A 14,065-nucleotide genomic window follows, 5' to 3' on the forward strand; every position below is an offset into this window, starting at 1 on the left:
CCATGCCCCCTTCTCCCTCCACCACCCCATCTGAGAAGTGGGGGGTGGGGCAGGGAGCCAACGAAACAGACGCCAAACCCAAGCTGGGAGCCAGACTTTGCCAAACCTCCGAGGAGCCCCTGGCTGAGCTCCTTCCTTGTTCTCACCGGGAGAAGGAAACATGGCTCAGGCCCTTAGGAAGCCTTTCTCGAGGAAGATGTGTGTCCTCCACTCACTGCCGAGGCCTTGACGCGCAGCCCGACCTCACCTGCTTTGTCATACAGGTGCCAAGTCATTACTGGCCACACTGTCACGGAGCAGGCGGCCCCAGAGCAAAATACATGACTTCGTAAGAGAGACTGTGGTCCGGGCCTTCAGAACTGGCATCATGGTCTGTCCCCCCTCCCTGCCCCCACCTGTCCCCTCGCGTCCACTGAGGCCCCGCAGGCAGGCCTGTGCCTCCCTCGTCCCCACCATGGCTTTCAGTTGTGCATTCTGTACGCTGCCCCCTATACCTGGTGGCCATTTCAGAGAAGCAGTGTGGCCAAGCTGCTAAGTCCCTTGGCGGGGCGGGGGAGGGCGGACTTTTGTCTGGGCATGGCACCCACTACCAGTCCTCAACTCTATGTAACTTAGGGCTGCTTTTCCTACAAAACACCCACACACACACACATTCAATGTGGTTAAAATAAAATACATTTTATATAACTATCTCCATCAAGGAGTCATACAGGGAAGGCTTAAAAGGCCCTCAGCAGCAGACTTTTTTTTTTTTTTTAAATACAGTACACAGAGGGACTAGATATGGGGTGGAGCAACAGCGCCTCACGATGGTGACTTGAAATGATGCAGTCAGAAGAAGGGTCCATCCTTCTCACCCACTGGCCAGGCCAGGCATTGCAGATTTACTCTCCAAGGGACCAGGGGGGCCCCAATCCTCCATTATCAGGGGAAGGGTGGGCTCAAGGGAGACAAGAGGCTCCGCTCAGTCCAAGCTGCTACTTGGTAGCAGATCAAGTAAAGGCTTTGAGGAGGAAGGAGATGGGGAAATAAGACGTGAGGTTTGGGGATTTCACATCCCTCCATCTCCGCAGACCCTGTGACCTCCGGTAACTGAGAGTTGGCGTCATCACGAAATTCTACGGCAGCAGCTTCAACTTCTCCTGGGCGCTGTTGGTGCTCTGGGATCGCTGGCCTGCCCTGCTGCCCCATCCTTTTTTCCCTCGTAGGGAAATACAGCACCAAAGATATCTTCATGATAGCGCTTCTGGCTCTTTAAGAGAAAACAGAGACCAAGGTGTCAGCTCTGCTGGTCCAGCTACCTCTCATTTGTCAGGTCCAAGCTAGGACCAGCCTGTGAGGATGCCTCAGCATCACTTATACACTCATGAGCCATTTGCCTACCCAACTGTCGTGCTTGGATTACACTTGACTCGCACTTAGACTCTTTAGCTCCCGCCCGCGCCCACCCTGTTGTGGAGACCACCTAACCATCTCCTTGGGCTTTATGATGGACAGTACAGCCTGCCTCGTGCTTGTCCCGCTAGATGCTCCTGGAAATGGGGGCTCTGACATAAATACGTTTGGTGATGGCTGCATGCTTTCTCCATCTTAAAGTGTCACGATGCACAATAGCCATGTGAGAGGCTCCGAAAGTCTTATATTGGGTTGTCGGAAAAGTCACAACAAATTTTTCTGTGTTTTTTTGTTGCAAAAATGCGTCATGACTTTTCCGTCAACCCAATAGTTTGCCTTTGTTTAACTGAGCAACCAGATCAGGATGTACACAGTCAGGCCTCTCACAGTCCCTCCAGCTCTGACCTCCAGCCACCATACCTTAAGCTGGAAGAAATAGTCCTCGACCTGCTCCTCACTCAGGCTCAGCTTGGCAGCCACCAGCTGCTTCAGGGTGTGGGCCACATCCCGGGCCATGCGCACATCCCCACAGACATAGAGGTGGCCTTGCTCCTTGTGGAGCAGGCAGAGCACCTCATCAGCCAGCTGCTGCCGCAGGATGTCTTGAACATAGACCTGAAACCAGAAGAGATGGTGGGTCCAGGCCCCTGCTGCTGGGGGCGAAGCTTGCAGTCAGGCCTGCTGGCCACGGGGAGGTGGTAAGGGGTCACTATGGACTGAAGGGTGAGCACCCCTCAGTTAGGACCTGGCACAGGGACCAGGCCCAGGAACCAGGCCCAGCGTGAGGAGGTGCGCTGGTACCCTGCTTGGCCCCAGCCTGCCCTGGGGCTGGAGAGAGGAATGCTGGCCACAGCCCTGTCCTCGGGGAGGTCCAGTGGGACTCCCGGATTTACTCTGAATTCACCATGCTTTCAAGAGGCACCAATCAAGCCACTTCCCCCACCCAGGGTTCTGAGGCCCACCTGCCTACACCCCAGAAAAGGGAGCCTCTTGGCGCAGAAAGTCTGTGGGATCTCCACTGTAATTCAGAGCAGGGCACAGAGCCCCGGGCTCCCCACTGACAGAGAAGTCCAGGAGTCAACTGGGGACCCTGCTGTTGTTCCAGCACTGGGCACAGAGCACTGGCCCTGGGAGGAGCCTTGAATGGGACAAGTTCGTAAGCGCTGAGCCAAGTCTGTCCCGACTCCCCAGGCTCATGGGGTAAAGGGCCCCCTTTGGGGCAGCAGAGCTCGTCAGTGGGCCCGTGGTAGGAGCAGCAGCCGCCCTCCAACCTTGCTGTGCTTGAGCGTAAAGCCAGCCTGGACCACCTCTCCCCAGTTGGTTTTGTATCCTGGGGGAGAACCTTCAGCAGGTTGGGCTCTGGGGATTAACCCACCATGTGGCCCTGACTTAGTCCTGAACGGCTCAGGGCCTGTCTCTTCTCCTGGAAGAGAGGAGTATTAGCTTCACAGCATGGCTCAGACAGTTGTATAACTGCCTCAGAGAGGTGAGGGGGCATGTGGGGTGCCAGGGCACCCACCATGGTCTGTGCTTTTAATGCTCTGCCCACTGCACAGGCAATTGCTGCATTTACCTTGGGCTGGCCAGGCAGGCGAGAATAGGCCGTGTGCACCTCATGCAGCACCCCCTTCTGGACCATCTCCAACATTTCCTCTCGATAGAGGTGGTCCTCGTCTGGGCGCTGGCACCCGAATAGCAAGGTCATGCGGCCAGCCCGGAGCCCTGCAAGACCCAGCAGGCTGCAGTTACCAGGGTGGCCACCAGAGGGCAGGCATCAAGGCCTGACAAGCTGGGTGCCCAACGTGAATTCTCATCTCATCCCCATGAGTATCCTATCTATTGGGTTGTCGCAAAAGTCATGAGGTAGTTTTCTATGTTTTCCATTGCAAAAATGCGTCATGACTTTTCCAAGAACCGAATAGTACTTTCCCCATTTTACAGCTGAAGAAACTGAGGCCCAGGGCGTTTAGATCGCTTATGCACACAGGCTGAGGTAAACTTGGAATAGGAGCCAAGAATCGTGTATGGGCAGTGGCACAATTCTCCTGCAGCCCCAGTTCTGCTCCCAGGCAGGTGCTGGCCACCTGGTGCCCCCCACTCCCACCCCTGGGAACCCTCCAGCAGTACCTTTGTGCTCAGCGTCATGGAGCCGCTGCTGCCAGAAACTGCGGAAGGGCGCGATGCCTGTGCCAGGCCCGACGAGGATGCAAGGATGGGAGGGGTCCTCAGGGAGCTGGAAGTTGCTGGCACTGAAGGGGACAGAAGGAGGGACGCCCTAGTCCTCAGGCACCATGGGATGGATGCACACGCCGGACGGGGGCTAGGGATCTGGGGTGGGGATGGGGGCAGGTATGGTTGGGCATGGTAGTGTTGGGGGGTGCAGAGAAGACAATGAGCTCAAATTTGATACCCAAATCCTGCAGGCTGCTTCCTTTTCCCTGACCAGACCCACCATCACCTCGCCCTGGGGTCCCTTTGAAAAGGGCTGAGCCTCATTGTACTCTGTCATCTTTATCCCTGCTAGAGACCTGGCCATGCTCTATAGCCAACTCATAGACTGGAGAGGTCCAGTGTGACCCCCAGTGTTTTCTTTATGGGCCCAGAGTGGCACGTAAACCCCAGATCCCGCCCTTTCAACCCACAACTCCCAGCAGCCAGTAGTCCGGGGGTGCTTACCTTCGTACAAAGCAGGGCACTGTGTCCTGGGGCTTCAGGCTGCTGAGCCATGTGCTGCAGACGCCATGGTGCAGGGGGCCCTGGCCATCTGCAAAGACAGCACAGACCTGACTAACACTGCCCCCAGAACCCCGTATGTGAACCACTCCAGCGGTTCCTCCCACACTGAGGCACCTCCTCCAACTGTCCGCTGAGGCACTTGGTGAGCTTTAATGTGGGAGCTATTTTACTCCTGGTCTTGAGATCCACCCTCCATACACCCAGAGCTGGTGAAAACTGAAAGGGTCCTAGAGAGTATGCAAGCCTCTCCTTTGGCCACTACAGAAACTGAGTCTCAGAGAGGGACAGTGACTTGTGCAAGGTCACTCAGATAGCAGTAGAATCGTATCACAGTTCAGTTTCCCTGGCTCCTACTCCACTGCTCCTTCTAAGAGTTTCTCCATGGACCCTCCTAGCACACAATTCAGCTCCAAGGACATTTGCACCCTGAGGGTGGCCACAGTCACTGCCTCCAGAGTGTCTTCACAAATGTAGTCCTTACTGGTAGGACACCTGGGTGACGGACAACCTCCTGAGCATTCCAGTCTGCTCTGAAATCTGTGTGTGGACCCTCCTGGGCTTGTGGAAACCCCAGCTTTCTCTGGGGTACATTCCCTTCCCAGTGGCCCAGCATTTAAAGGGACCTCCAACCAACTTGGAGAAGTCCCTTTGGTTTTCTTCTGGATGGAATCTTGCTCTCATAGGATGTACCTGCCTCTCCCCTCCTGGTTTGAGGACTGAGACTGGGCCTATGTGATGTTCTCTGCCCAGTTTTTAGAAACTGCATGATTGTGCATCTGAGAACACAGAGGGCTCTGAGGTATGGGCCAGCTCACCAGCTTTGCCAACCCAGGCATTGCTCAGTTATGGAGGGCAAGACAAGAGCGTGGTTCATCCAGTCAAGGTGCCAAGCCCAAGTGGACGTGGTTTGGGACCTCCTAGTCTATGTCAGCCCATCCCCCAATATTCTGCCCTCTTAGCACCCTACGCATTCCTTCTCAGCACCTACATATGACAATTGTCTATTTCTACGAGTCTCTCGTTATTGTCCCCACTAGATGAAGAGCTCCATGTGGGCATTCACACACCCACCATGGTGCCAAGCATAGAGAGGTATGAAATAAATCATTGCTGAATGAGTGAGTGAAGGAATGAACAATCAAGGCAGAATCACCCCTGTATTCAGGCTGGACTATCAGGAAGATGAAGTCACTGGGCTCCCACTGAGTACGGGGTACTTTCCACATTCTCATTAAATTGTCCCAACAGTAGTGGTACCGTAAAGTGGAGAAGGGTGGTTAAGAACTTGGACTCGGCAGACTACTTGGGTATTCATCTCAGTTCTCTACTTGCTAACAGTGTGACTTTGAATAAGTGGCTGAACCTCTTTGTGCCTCAGTTTCTTCACCTGTAAAATGCACACAGCACCCATCTCCCACGGATCCCCATAATACGTACACAAAGGGGCAGCCCAGCGCCTGGCTCAGGGTACTCTCTCCCACACACCTGCTATTGCTCTAACAACTCTGGAAGGTGGGTGTTTAACTGATGAGGAGACCGAAGCTCAGAGATGTTGAACAGCTGCCCAAGAAGTAGAGTCAGGCTGCTCCAAAGCCTCTGCCCCAGGCTTACCTCGGGTGCGGTAGGTGAGCACAGCCACGGTGAGGTGGACCTCCGTGGGTGTGCGGTCCCTGGAGGAGCTGATGGAGTAGTATCGGGGCTTCAGAATAGGGAGCTGGGAGAGCAGGAAGCTGGCAGACACCCGCAGGGAGGGAAACTCCTCTAGCACCTCCAGGAATGTGAGGCTGTTGGTGAACTTCCACTTGTTGTATTCTGAGGGCTGAAAGTAAGGGCAGTGTGAGTGACTCAGGGCACCTGCCCCACACTGAGACAAGAGGCTCTCACAGTCCAGGATTCATTCATTCATTCCCTCTCTCAACACACTTTGAAGTACCAGGTGCTGTCCAAGGTGCTGAGACTACCCAGCTGGAGAGGAAATAGTTCCTATCCTGGAGGAACTCAGGCCAGCAGGTAGCATTTATCTAACTCGTGCTTAGACATCACTGTCAGCAACTTGTGGGTAGGAGTCAAATCTTTATTATAACCTAATTTGGGGCAGGGCTTTGGAATCATACAGGCCTGGGTTCAAATCTTGACTGGGTGTTGTGACTGGATGCTTGTTTGAGAGCTGTAGGATCTTGTCCCAATTACTTAACCTTCATGGGGGATGTTGTGAGAATTAAATGGGAATGTGTGCCAGGTTCGTACAGTGCAGCCACAGGATAATGGCAATGGTGGTGGCTGCAATCATGATAATTAGCAATAATGATAATGGTAATAATGACATCCAGTGCCTTTTGCAAAGACTTAGACCTAGAAACTTGCAGGCGAGTTAATGTATTCTCTTATTAATTTATTAATTCAACTACCCATCTGTCACTATGTCCGTTTATCCATTCATCCACACCATCCATCCTCCAACACTTCTTAAATCCCAGGTTTGTTCCAGGTTTGGGGACTACAAAGACAGATAAGACATAGTGACTCTTTTTTTCTAGATAACGTCTGAGGAAGTGCACTTTGCTTGCATCCTTCAGACACTCAGAAAAACCCAGTTCACTCAACGCAGCTGTGTCCTAGAGATGGGATGGGAGAGGACGCCTGACTTCCCACCAGCCTTCGACAAGTCTCACCTTGGGATGCTGGGGTGGATCCCCCTTGGAGGTGAAAGGCCACGTCTGGGCTCTGGCCTCCCCTGACTCTGGGACCCTGCCACTGCCTCACACACCAGCCATGACCTTTACCTGGCACAAGGTCTCCAGCCTCTGTCTCTCAGCCTCTTCTGTGGCCAGCTGAGCCAGCTTTTGGAGCAGCAGCTGTGTTGGGGGGGTGGTAATGTCCAGGAAGTAGGTGAGGGCCTGGCTGAGTGAGCAGGGAGGCAGCCGCTTCTCCCTGACCCAGTAGCTGCCTGGATAGAGAAAGACGAGGTCAGGATGAAGAAATGGTCCAATTTCAGGTGATGAGGCCTCTGAGGCAGGCACCCTCCACCCTCCAGCTGCAGGAGAGAGAAGATACTGATGTTCTGCCTCCAGGAACAGCAGCAGGGCTCATGTGCCCAACTCAGGTCGGTAGGTGGTGCCCAGAGACAGGGTGCAGGGGAGGCTGATCAACAGCCCTCCAAAGGGCACCCAAGGTGACACATTCTTAAAAAACTAACTATGCACTAGGCTCCAGTCCCTGTCTCACCCAGACCTGAAACTTAACGGGACACCCACAGGTGGACTACAGACTCACAGGGACTAAATCCATCATAGACTGATGTACGCCCCAGAGGGCAGTTGTTCATTTAGAGAAAAGCACATGACTGCAGTCCCCTGGAGCACTATACCAAGAGGTGCTGGTGGAGCAGCCAATCTGCCCAAAGTGAGGTGGCAAATCTCTAGGAGTCCCAGGGGCAGCATACAGGGTGGTCACAGCATGGATCCTGGGGCCAGTAGACATGGGTTCCAATTCTGGTTCCCCACTTACTAGCTGGGCGACTGAACTCTCTGAGCCTCGTGTTCTGCCTCTGGGAAATGGACGTGATAACAAAACCTGCCTCGCTGGGTTTGTGTGAGCATTGTATGAAATGGTGCAGGTATAATAGTTGGTACAGTGTCTGGGACGGTGCTCGGTAAAAATATTCTTATTACATGATTTGGTCTAGACTCAAGGCCTAATGAGCCACATCTGTCTCCCTACAGTCATGAGAACGTCCCTGTCCCCTCATCCCCAAGCTTCAGGCTCTCTCTCATTCTCCTGGACCGTGGGGGACAACACTAGACTTTGCTTCTCGAACCCCTGCTGTCCTATTTTGGCCACTCTATTTAAGGGGACACATGCTTGGAGGTGTCATCATCACTGAGGAAGCTAAGGCCAGGAAGGTAGACCTCTGGCCGGGAGGGCTGCTGGTGGTTGATTTCATTAGTTTACCTCTCCTAGTGCCTGGCACCTTGTTTTGTGCTCACCACATAGACTGAGAGCCTCATCTTAGCACAGGAAGGGGGTGCCCTGGACGCTCCCTAGGACAGCGTCTTCTGCCCTGCAAAGATGGTTAGACAGAGCCAGACTCTCCTGGTCACCTATGGCCCAGGGAAGGTGGGGATAAATCAGAACCACCGTGGGGAAGCAGTATGAAATTAGAATACTGTGAAAACACAAGGAGGTTATAAAGTTTGGGATCCAGGAAAGTCTCGGCGTATGCTAAATCCCTTCTCTGACCTCTGACCTTCTGGACAAATGTTCAGTAGCCTGTGGGAAATGGACATTCCCTCCATTTTTCCATTTATTTGGTGCCAGGAAATTGCTCTTGACAACAAGCCTACAAAGAAGGCTCTATTATCTCTATTTTAGAGACAAAGAAATAAAGCCTTGAGCAGTCACATGCCCAAGGGCACATAGCTGATAAATGATGGATCAGGGACTTCACCCTTCAAAACTCACCATTTTTACACTGTTTCCCCATTTCTCTATTATGTGACCGAGCAAGCTGTACTTATGTGGCTATCGTGGGGACTAAAGAGACATATATATAAAATGCTGGCATGTAGTAGTTACCCAACAAATGCTAGCTGCTATAGTTATTATTATAGTAACTATTATTATGAATATTCTTGTATATCTGCCTCCCATTCTAGGTAGTGAGCTCTCTGAGGGCAGACACTGTGTCCCATTCATTTTTGTAGCCCAGGTCCTGTCTGTTCTATAGATGTGACCAGTTAAAATGTTGATGGAAAAATAAATGAATCAGTCAATCAACAAAAATGTGGCCAGATGAGCAAAAGAATGAAGGCAAGAAAACTCCCCAGCCTCTGGTGTTGGGAAGATAGTCCCAAAGAAGTGTCTCGACCCGCCAGCAGGTCAAGAATTGCTTGCATGGCTGCTTCAGCACAGGCTTGGGCGGCCCACCTACCCAGCAGCTCAGGCCTGGGCTCAGCCCATCAGCTCCATGAGGGGTTGGCTGGAGGATGTTGGGGCCACCTCAGCAGAGGCTGCGTGCAGAGGACTCACCGTTCTCACTAAGGGTCTCCAGGCACATGAGTTGGTGGGGTGCAGGACTGTCCACCAGCCGCTCCAAAATGCCTTGGACCGAGGCTGGCTGGTTACTTGGGAAAACCCCCAGGTGGTCTCCGGGCAGGTAGCTGAAATCTTGGCTGCCCTCACAAGAGAGTTCCACCAGGAGAGTGGTGCGGCTGGAGAGGGGGAAAAGAAGCCTCTGGTGATGCCGCCAGGATTTCCTCCCAAGCTCTCTGATGGGTGGGCCCGTTTCCCCAGGAAATGTGCCCTCCTTTCATTTTCCTTCCTGGTTCCATGAGCACAGGTCGCTGGCATCCCCTGAGGCTGGGTGCTCACGAGACCTGCGGCTGACCAGGCCTGCGGCTTCTCCGTGGGGAGAAGGTGGGCTGCCTCCCTCCCTGGGCAGTCCTTCTGAGCCCACCAGCGTTTGACCACAGATTCTCCCTAAAGAGAGCATCCCACTGGGAGATATGTGGGCATTGGGACAACTTTCCCCTTGTCCTCAGCACAAATCCGGTTCTTATTAGAAATTGGCTCTGCAGAACAGTTTCCCTAATGAATGGGGGAGGACAGCACAGAGAAACAAAACCTACAGAGACTCCACGACACGCTCTTACCCTGGCGGAGAAATGTCCTTCCCTGCCAAAACTTTTCCTAAGAGTTCTTAAGAAAGAACCAAATGGTTTGAGTTTCTCCTGCTCTGCCTTTTGGGTGAAAGAGTTAAGTGACAGAGGACAGGAAAGGAAGTAGGTGCCTTGTCCCCAAGCTAGAAAAATTGGTCCCTGGTTAATGGAGACCAGACATAAAGGCAGTGGTGGCCACAGGGTGACCAGTCACACTGGTCCTCACCGATGGCACTATTGCTGATGCCAGCAGACACATCTTTCTTTCCAAAGACTAACTTGCTCTGGTTTTTCTTCATTAAAATCAAATCAGTGGAGCAGCCACCCAAGAAACCCCGTACTCTACCCCACCTGGATTTCGGACTCCGTAGATTCTGCTGCGATTTGAGCTTCATGGTGAACACATTCTTGGCGTGCATATTGCTGAGAGCTGTGGGGACAGAGAGACGGTGAAATGGCCAAGTAGCTCTTAAGCGTTGGTGGGGCAGCCTCCACACGTCTGTGTCAGTGACCCCCGGACACTGCCCTTGGGATGTCCCCCTGTGGTGCTGGTAGGGTTTTCTTTCCATTCCTTTTCCCCACTGTGTTTCTGAATCACAAATAAAGACCTCTGGGTCTGGCAGAGGGTGGTTGTGCTACTGCTGGGGGTTGGGAAATGCAATTTCGATGCCTAAATATGGGGATTTCTAGGACTTTCCCATGGCTTGGGGTCCACAGGAGAGCACAGGTAAAGCTGAGGATATCCTGAACATGCAGAAACCTGCAGGACCATTGTACTCATGGCACAAGAAAAAGAGGAAGCACAGAAGCACAGCGTCCCGAGGGCGCTGTTGAGAGTCCCCAGACTGCAGCCTGAAATTGGCTCTGCAGAACATTCTTGACACTCCTTGGCTGCCATCGGAGCTGGAAGGCTGGGGCTCAAATCTCAACTTGGCCACATGCTAACAACTCCCTCAACTTCAGTTTCTCTGTCTGTGCCCTTTTCACTTCGAGAGGGTGGGCAAAGAGCCCCGCACAGTGCCTGGCACACAGGTGGCCCTCAGTTGGTGCCAGATCCCTTCTCTCTCCATCTCCCTCCCAGGGCTTCCTTCTGAAACGGCCTCCCTCAGAAACGAAGCAAGGCCTCGACTCGGCCACCCCAACCGGCTCTTGGAGGTACCAAGAGAGAGATGCCAGGCAGCCCTAGGTCAGCTGCCTCTGTTCAGAGGGTCCTAGTGGTCTCCTCGGCCACAGGCTGAGAGCTCAAAGACCCCGACCCTGGCAGGAAGGGCACGCAAGCCCCGTGTGGTGCAGGGAAGAAGGTACCTTTGTTGAGGTCCAAAGGCTGTGAGTCTTGCACGAGCCTGTATTGGTGCGGGTCCCAGGTCACCTTGGTGGTGTAGAGCCTGGGGATCTGAATGCAGTGTTTGCCTCGGACATTGAACGTGTCACAGGCTGCCTGGAAGAACACAGAGCGAATTGGTGTTAATAATCGTCATTGACATCGGCAGTGGCATCACCACCATTGGAGGCACCCATTTTAGGTCCTTACAACTGAGCTAAGTGCTTCATATAATTACTAAGCCCACTTTTCTGGGTGGGCTGTGTGTTTGGCACACAGTAGCTATTGGTATTATGATGAATATTGATATTGACAGTATCTCCTTTTATCAGCATGCCCACACCATGAAGCAGGTGTGAGTACTTCCATTTTCCTATGGAATCCCCGGCCTGGGCTTGAGCACCACGTCTGCTGCGACTCAAGCTGGTGCTCCTGGGAACCACTGCTGGGTGAAACACTTTGCTTAAATGAAGAGTTCGCTAAATCAGAGCCTCAAGCCATAGGTGACAAGGACACATTGACACAGGTCCAAAGAACTCAATTGTGTGGTCTCTGTCCCCACCTCTCTGTGGCTAGGAGAATGAAATAATACAAGAGGTGACCTGAATAATCAGAGGGGGAAAGATCTTAAACCAAAGCTCCCTGAGGGCAGGGATGTGTCCTAGCCACCTTCTCCCACTCAGGGGACACCCGCTTACAGTGGAGCTCTTCTGGGGGGTTGAGTGAGAGCAGCATGAACTCTCAGGCCTGCAACCCCAGCCCACACCTGGGACCATGCCTACAGATGTCCTGGGCACAAATGCACCTTAGCACCCAGTCCATGCTATGGGCAGCTCCAGCTGCGAACTGACCTTGAACGTTTGCATGGCCCAGCTGCGGAAGGCCTCCTCCTGCCCACTGAGCTCGTCCCCTTCCCCTGTTGGGGTGAGCTGAGAGGCTCCCAGGTGGGACAACTTCTGGTCAATGTCATGGGCAAACGCGCAGAACTGAGGGTACATGCTGGAACCAAGGCCGAACACGGCATACCTGCCGAGGAGGACACACGCATACAAACAGACGGGGATGAGCCAATCCATGGAAGCATCACCCAGCAGCACCAACAGCCCATAAGGCCAGCCCTAGACACTCCCACTCCAGCCAGACATAGGACCCGCCAGTACAGCTCCCCTTCCGGTCCTCCCTGGCTCCCGAGCCTATCACTAACTCTCATAACCAACCCCATGCTTCACCTGCAGACCTGTTAGAGGGCCTTGGTTTCCCTGGCTTGATCCTTGACACAGGCTGAGGACAGGCTCTCGCTGTGCCCGGACATCCCAGAGAAGGCCCCCTCAGACATACCCAGTTCCAGACTCTAGGCCCATAAAGCAGGGCTCAGACAAGCGGGGGTGGGGAGCAGCCTTACCTGAACTTGTTGGTGAGCTCTTTCAGCATGAACAGGGATCTCTTCAGTTTCTAAAAAGAGAGAGAGACACAGAGTTCTCAGGACAGGGTTCATCAAAGCACTATCTCTTCTCTTCTTCTGATGGCCCATTTAAAAACTAACCACGTCTGGCAGGAGAAGGTTCAAGATCCACAAATGAACGTTGGTTCATGTGTACGGCTGGGGCTCAGGGACAAGTTCAGCCCTAGCAAGTCATGTGGGCCTGACCCTCAAGGAGAGGATTCAGAACAGCCCAGCTCCCAACTCACCCAGCCCTGGTAGAGCTGGGCCTGGCCTCCCGCAGGGCATCTCCAGGGAGTCTCCTAACGGGGTGTGAGTGAGCCTCTCTTCTTGTTTGAGACCTGATTAGAGCAACGACTGGTCCCATATTCTCTAAAATAACCCTGGTTTCCCAGGAACTCAAGATAACTTTAGGTGGTACATGACCCAGCATAAATAGTGTCCAAGTATTCTCTTTTCTGTAATTTTTTAAAAGTTATTCCTAGTTCAATTACTTTTTCTTGTCCTCCTGAACACTAGGGAGAAAGTCTTAGATTGGTGTTAATAGAATCTTAACACCTCTTTAATACATGCCTATTACTCTTTTATAAAACACAAAGCAAGCCATGGTTAGGCTATGGTATCTAGCTAAAATTCAATAACTTTATTTGGCTTTCATCGGATTTGTTTTTTGCTGCCTTCCCAATTGTGAGTGTGATCTAAAGTTTTCTTTAACCATGAATTTTTTTATTTTATTTAAAAAGGTAGGTCAATTTACCGAACTGTATTAAGCATATCAGAGGAAAGGTGGCACCTGCAGATGGCAAGAATTATGAAGGACACAGGCAAAATGGCTGACATTAGGACCACCCAGAGGGATCTGAGCACTTACTCCCAAAAGTCATCCTTAGGACAGGTTGAACGCCCCAGATCCTTTCCTTGCTCTTCTTGGGCCCTGCCGCCCCCCAGACCACTGGGACCTGGGCTACCCACCTCTCCGTTGCCAGGGGAGTCTCCGTTCCCAAAGGTGCTGGTCACCACCAGCAGCAGCTGCTCCTCCTCCAGGCTGCGCAGCCTGTACTCGTCCATGCAGACCACCTGCAGGGCACCAAGGGTGGATGTCAGCCCCTGGTTCCCGGATGGGGCTCTCGGCACCCTCCTTAGACACCCGGCACTTCCCTCCCTGGCCCAGGCTGAAGGCCCCCTTCATCATCCTGTCCCCGGCTGTGCCCAGCACAGGCGTGGCACAGAGGAGGTGAGAGCTTAACAAATCCCTGTCAGGTGAACCTACTCCCCGCCTCAAGCCCCACCCATCACATGTCAGCGAGCCCTGGAGGCTTGGCCTCCAGGACACTGCATGTCCCAAATCAAAGCAGGTTCACCACTGCCACGGCTATTTGGATTCTGTGGGGACATACTTTCCATACAAATGGGATAAGCACGTTATAAAAATGACTCCTTTGGTGCCTGAGGAACGCAGAGGCTTTGCCTGACGCTAATCTCAGGTGAAGGGTGTCACTGTCTCGCTGTCCTACC

The 14,065-nt window shown here is 53.0% G+C and overlaps 1 protein-coding gene across 2 annotated transcripts in view; it reads right to left on the minus strand.

Annotated features, from left to right (window-relative positions):
• Nucleotides 1-667: 667 nt before the first annotated feature.
• The window catches only part of NOS2 (nitric oxide synthase 2), a 38,720-nt gene continuing 25,322 nt past the window's right edge, over nt 668-14,065 (minus strand). For both annotated transcript variants that reach the window (XM_019646963.1, XM_019646965.1), the window contains 13 exons: nt 13,523-13,627; nt 12,512-12,561; nt 11,961-12,135; nt 11,094-11,226; nt 10,140-10,218; nt 9,160-9,341; nt 6,915-7,078; nt 5,743-5,950; nt 4,072-4,159; nt 3,523-3,644; nt 2,969-3,117; nt 1,816-2,010; nt 668-1,252 (listed from right to left, as the gene is read on the minus strand). In XM_019646963.1, the coding sequence (XP_019502508.1) occupies nt 1,133-1,252; nt 1,816-2,010; nt 2,969-3,117; nt 3,523-3,644; nt 4,072-4,159; nt 5,743-5,950; nt 6,915-7,078; nt 9,160-9,341; nt 10,140-10,218; nt 11,094-11,226; nt 11,961-12,135; nt 12,512-12,561; nt 13,523-13,627 (1,770 nt within the window). In that variant the 3' untranslated portion in view covers nt 668-1,132. The remainder of the gene's footprint in view (nt 1,253-1,815; nt 2,011-2,968; nt 3,118-3,522; nt 3,645-4,071; nt 4,160-5,742; nt 5,951-6,914; nt 7,079-9,159; nt 9,342-10,139; nt 10,219-11,093; nt 11,227-11,960; nt 12,136-12,511; nt 12,562-13,522; nt 13,628-14,065) is intronic.

The sequence above is a fragment of the Hipposideros armiger genome, unplaced genomic scaffold, assembly GCF_001890085.2.
Source record: "Hipposideros armiger isolate ML-2016 unplaced genomic scaffold, ASM189008v1 scaffold_108, whole genome shotgun sequence".
Classification (NCBI taxonomy): domain Eukaryota; kingdom Metazoa; phylum Chordata; class Mammalia; order Chiroptera; family Hipposideridae; genus Hipposideros; species Hipposideros armiger.